At 45.8% G+C, this 5,717-nt stretch overlaps 1 protein-coding gene across 1 annotated transcript in view; it reads right to left on the reverse strand.

The window, feature by feature from the left end:
- Positions 1-1,755: 1,755 nt before the first annotated feature.
- The window catches only part of LRR1 (leucine rich repeat protein 1), a gene marked incomplete at its 5' end in the record, with an annotated part of 4,479 nt that continues 517 nt past the window's right edge, over positions 1,756-5,717 (reverse strand). The window contains 2 exons of the mRNA XM_031066219.1: positions 1,756-2,146; positions 5,498-5,717. Of these exons, the coding sequence (XP_030922079.1) occupies positions 1,903-2,146; positions 5,498-5,717 (464 nt within the window). The remainder of the gene's footprint in view (positions 2,147-5,497) is intronic.

Genomic DNA, 5,717 nt, shown 5'->3' on the forward strand with positions numbered 1-5,717 from the left:
CGCTCTGATTGGGCGGCGCCGGGAGGGGGCGGGGCCAAGTCGTGAGGGGAGGGCGGGTAGGGGCGGCGGAATCCTTCGGGATTGGGGAAAAAAACGGAAAATAACTCTGGAAATGCGAGGAAAACACACGGAAACCAGCCGGGAGCCGCGGGAGTAACATAAAAAAAAAATAAGTGAATGCTAGGGTTGAAAAACTGCACGTTAAAAAGCATTCTGCAATGACAAGAATAAGGCGAGGAGAACTCATTCTAGAAATGCAGGAATAAGATAAAATCACTGTAGGATTGGAAGAATAAGATAAAATAACTCTAAGATGGAAAGAAAAAAAAATCTAAAATTTACAGAATAAAATAAAATAATTCTAGATTTGAAAGATTAGGATTATGAAACCATTGTTGAATGGTAAGAATTAAAAAATTCAGATTAATTAATTCTAGAGTCACAAGTATAAAATGTCTCCAAAGTTTTCAACATCAATGTAAGAGTAAAATAATTCCAGAATTGCAAGAAAAAGGTAAGGAAACCATCCTAGATCCCTGCAGGGATGGGGACTCCATCAGTGCCCCATGCCAAACCCCCTTTCCATGGAGAAATTTTCCCAAAATCCAAACTAAACCTCCCCAGCAGGCACTCAGTGTGCTCCGAGCCATCACATCTTCCAGGGAATGGGATTCCTAAAAACTTCTTAAAATAAAATAATCCTAGATTTGAAAGATTTAGGATTATGAACCCCATTCTTGAATGGTAAGAATTAAAAAAAATCAGATTAATTAATTCTAGAATCACAAGTGTTTGTTCCCTGCTGTTCCCATCTCCCAGACAAGACAGGAAATACAAGAATTTGTGGATATGCTCAACATTTTGGTGTCATCCCCAGAAAAATACCAGCAGTTAATTCCTGGAATAGACTGGATGAAAACCCTTCAGACAAAACACAATCCACACATGCATGGAAGGCTTTCAAAATTTAATCAGTCAACACAGTGAAACAAATTCCAGAATGGTTAAAACAGGAGGATTAAGAAACAAAGTTTCAGGCACATATTTAGAAAAAAGACATTTCTGGTATCACAAAGAAAGAAACCCCAAAAACAAAACCCAGCAATGCTGGTCCCTGCTCCGAGTGGGAATGTTGTAACAGAACCTTTAAAAAAAGAAGCACCTGGGATTCCACAACTGCTCTGGATGTGGTTTCTCCTCCCCTGGCAAGAGGGGAGTGCAGCGCTGGCCTGGCAGAGCTCACATGGGCAAGTCTGGGATAAATTCACATTCCCTTTGTCCTTCCAAGAAGGAACCACTTACCCACAAACCCAGAAACCCCGAGAACACAGGGAAAAGGGGAAATACCTTCCAAGGAAGGTTCTCTCCAGCTCAACACTGCTTGGTGCTCCAGGCAGAGGAGATTCCAGAGGGGGAGAAGAGCCAGGCCAGGCCAGGCCAGGCCATGTCCCCTCCCTCCCAAAGGGGCAGAAGAGCCAGGCCAGGCCAGGCTGTGTCCCCTCCCTCCCAGAGGGATTTGTCTCCAGAGGGGGAGAAGGTCAGGCTGTGTCCCCTCCCTTCCAGAGAAGGAGAAGAGCCAGGCCAGGCCAGGCCAGGCCATGTCCCCTCCTCCCCGAGGGGCAGAAAAAAAAATAGGTCAGGCCAGGTCAGGCTGTGTCCCCTTGCTCCCAGAGGGGCAGAAGAGCCAGGTCAGACCAGGCCAGGCCATGTCCCCTCCCTCCCAGAGGGGCAGAAGAGCCAGGCCAGGCCAGGCCAGGCCATGCCACGCCGACCCAGAGGGATCTGTCCCTGCAGGGAGCTCCGGTGACACCGCAGGTGACACCTCCAGGCTCCTCCCTCCCCAGGCAGCCCGTCCTGGCCGGTGTCAGCCATCCTGGCCGGTGTCAGCCATCCTGGCTGGTGTCAGCCGTGGTGCCTGTCCAGGAACTGGGAGTAGCAGTGCAGGGAGCAGAAGTAGCAGAGCACGGGCGCGTCGGTGCCGCCCATGTTGTCCACGAGCACCACGGTGTGCGCCACGTGGTGCAGGTTCATGGTCACCGTGATCTGGATGAAGCTGCTCAGGCAGGCGCTCCCGCACCGACACGTCTTGGCCACCTCCAGATCCTTGCACAGGTGGGAAGGGAGCAGGTGGCAACCATAAGGGATCCTGTGGGATGGGAGGAGACAGGCTGAGCCAATGCCTTCAGTTGCAGCTTTCAGGTTTTCCAGACTCTGCACTGCACTGGTGAGTATATATATATATGTGTATATATATATGTATATGTATATATGTGTGTGTATATATATATTTAAAAATATATATGTAATTGTATATATTTATACATATACACATATCTTTCTCTATATATATACACATAAATATATGTATATATATTTACATATGTGTATATATACACATATATGTATATATATACATATATTTATATATATGTATTTATCTACATATATTAAAAAATTATATATATACATGTGGTTATTAATTGTTGAGGCATTGTAAGGTCCTCAGGAAGAGGTGAGAGATGAGAATTGACTCCAAGTTCTCAGAAGGCTGATATATTATATTATATTATATTATATTATATTATATTATATTATATTATATTATATTATATTATATTATATTATATTATCATAGCATATTACATCATATCATATATCATATTGTGTTGTATTATATTTATGTTATACAATGTTATATTATGTTATATTATGTTGCATTATATGGTGTTATATTATATGAAAATGATATACCAAAACTATACTAAAGAAAGGAGAAATCAGAAGGCTAGAAAAGAAATGATAATAAAATCCCTATGACTGACCAGAGTCTTGACACAGCTGGACTGGGATTGGTCACTAATTTAAACAATTCACATGGAACCAATCAGAGATGCACCTGTTGGTGAGCAACCTCCAAACTACAATCTAAGCAATCAGATAATTATTGTTTGCATTTCTTTTCTGAGGCTTCTCAGGAGAAAAATCCTGGCAAAGGGATTTTTCATAAAATATGACAGTGACATGCACGCACATGTATAACTCTGAACTTCATATAAAGTGTCAGCAGCTTCTCCTCACAGCTCAGTCCCACAGAACAATCCTTTTCCTCTCCTCAGGCACACAGAACAATCCTTTCCCAGCCCCAGAAGCAAGGGCACCACTTTGGGACCAAAAGTGTAAAACCAGCGAACTGAGGAGAGCAAACTGAGAGGGTGGGACTGCAAAACCTGGAGCTGAAGTTGGACAATGAACCCCAATATGGAAATGGACCGAAACTTATAAAAGTGTGGAAACTTGTGACTCTGAGTCCATCTTGGGTGCAGCCCTGCCTGGGCTCTTGTACTGCCCAAGGTGGATCCTGTGAAGGCCTTTTAATAAATCCCTGCTTTATTCCTTTAACTCTGTCCAGCCTCTGTTCCAGGGAGCCTCTCCAGGCATCACACAGACACGGAAAACCAGAGATTTGGGACTGAAATGCCACTTCCTGAGATTTTTAGGAATGAAATTTCCAATTTTAGGACTGAAATGCCACTTCCCAAGGCAGCCCTAAGGACATGAACTCCGGGAAACACCCAACAGGGAGCTCACAGCAATCCTGGCAGCCTGGGCCACAGCCAGCTAGGGAATTAGAAAGATTAAGAGTAATGAGAATTAGAGAATTAAAGGAAGATTAAGAGTAATGAGACAACTGGGCAGGTTCTGTTCTTCCCTCACTCTCTGTGCCTCACCCTGGCCTGACGCAGCACCCACCATTTACTCCTGCCTCTTACACCGAGGAGTAGCAGTGCTAAAACACAACTCAGAGAAAGCAGGAGATAAACTGAGCCTTTTGCAGCAGCACTGTCCTGCAGGCAGGGAATGAAAAGTTCTCCTGCTCCACAGCTCTCTCCATCCCTCGTACCAGCAATGACATCCAGAGTCGGGAAGGGGAATTGCTCCTTTTGGAATTCACAGAGGAGCAGTGTCAAGCTTGGGGTACAAAGTCAGTAATTCCCCTGAGGAATTCTGTCGGGGTGCTGAAGTGTGGGGCTCAGCAGTGCCCAGCTGGCACTCCAAACTCAGCACAGATCCCACTGACTCACATCCTGCCTCCACCTACACATTCCCAAGTTTTCCACACAGCTAAGACTCCTCTGGGCTTTCTTTTTCACCACCTTAATTTCAGAACACCCTTTTTTCTGGGAAAAACATAATCAAGAACTCTGGTACTTTCCCAGAATGAAGACTGATTTCCAAACATTATTTTTGCACCTTCTCCTTCTGTTTCGTCCCTTTCTCAAGGTTTTTACAGTAACTGAAATCTGACCAGTGCTGAGGGGTTTCTAGAGGTAGAAAAAAAGCATTAATATTGACATCAAACCCACTGCAATTTATATAAAGTTGGGAAAGGAGACATGTGGGGTTTAATTATAAAATCAGCAAGGTCAGCAGTGATTCGCCCAGAACATGTGGTGGCTCAGCTCCCTTCAGGGTGTGCCTGTGGATGCCTTTGGTGCAAATTTCTGGACAATTACCCCAGGTTTATGGGCTCTGCCCACCCTCAAGGCAGGAACAGGCACAGGATGAAGATTAGGGACACTTCCAGCCTCTCTCTCCTCTCTTCCTGTGCCAAATTTCCATCTTTGTGCTCCCTTCCCACCCAGAGCAGGGTGGGAGCAGCAGCTGCTGGTACCTGGAGGCTCCTGGTACACGAAGGATCAGGGGTGGGGGAAGAGGAAGGAGCTGAGAACAAACAGCAGCCTGGGAGGGTGGGATTCACTTGGTGAAATCATATTTTTTAAACTTCCTATGAGCTGGGCTCTCTGAATAAGTCAGAACACCCTCACTCCAACACCAAGGGAAATGAGGAGCTGAAGGAAAACCTATGGCAGGGGAAAGCCTGCAAAAGAAGTGGCTCAGGGTTGTAGAATTGATTCCCTTTTCCCAAAGTTGGCCAAAAATATTCTGTTCATGCCCCTTTGGTGGATGAAAACACTTCAATCTCTGCCTTTCCTTAAATGCTTAAAAAGGCACCAATTATCCTTATCCTGGTGATTTGACAAGTGGAATTTAAAGGGATTTTGATCTTATGAAGTTAATAGGTGAGAAAGTATGTAGGGGGAGAGAACAGAAGTAAATAAAGGTCGTATAGAGAGTAATCTTACCCCCTAAAGAGCTGCAGCTGGATTAATTAGTAAAGAGTAGGAGCAGGCCTGACTTTAACAGGCTGCACCTGTAGCCAATAAGAAGCGTGTTATAAAAGAGTGGATTGGTTGGGTAAGGGGAATTGGAGTCACTTGGCTACTGCAAGGACAAGGAAGAGTCAGTGCCTAGAGGAGCCTCCTACAAACATCAAGGAGGTGTGAAACTCTAGCAATGTGGAACCCTTGCAATGTACTGACAATAGAACTTTTGCACTCCAATGACAACAAAAGCAGGCACTGAGGGCAAAGGAAGGGAGCAGGTGAGGGAGGACAGGTGTGAAGGAGCAGTGCCAGCTGTGCCTCCCTGCCCTTACCTGTGATTGACCGTGGCCCTGGCAGCACACTCCAGCAGAGTCAAGGGGATCTTCAGCTGGATGTTGGGAACCAGCGGGTTGGGCTGCTCAAAGGGATTCCCAAAGAGGTCCAGGTTCTCCAGGGAGAGGTTCCTGAAGTCCCAGGGCAGGAAGGGCAGCTTGTTGCGCGCGGCCGACAGGAAGCGCAGGCGGCTGAGTTGCCCGATGCGGCAGGGCAGGC

The sequence above is a fragment of the Geospiza fortis genome, unplaced genomic scaffold, assembly GCF_000277835.1.
Source record: "Geospiza fortis unplaced genomic scaffold, GeoFor_1.0 scaffold23, whole genome shotgun sequence".
Classification (NCBI taxonomy): Eukaryota; Metazoa; Chordata; class Aves; order Passeriformes; family Thraupidae; genus Geospiza; species Geospiza fortis.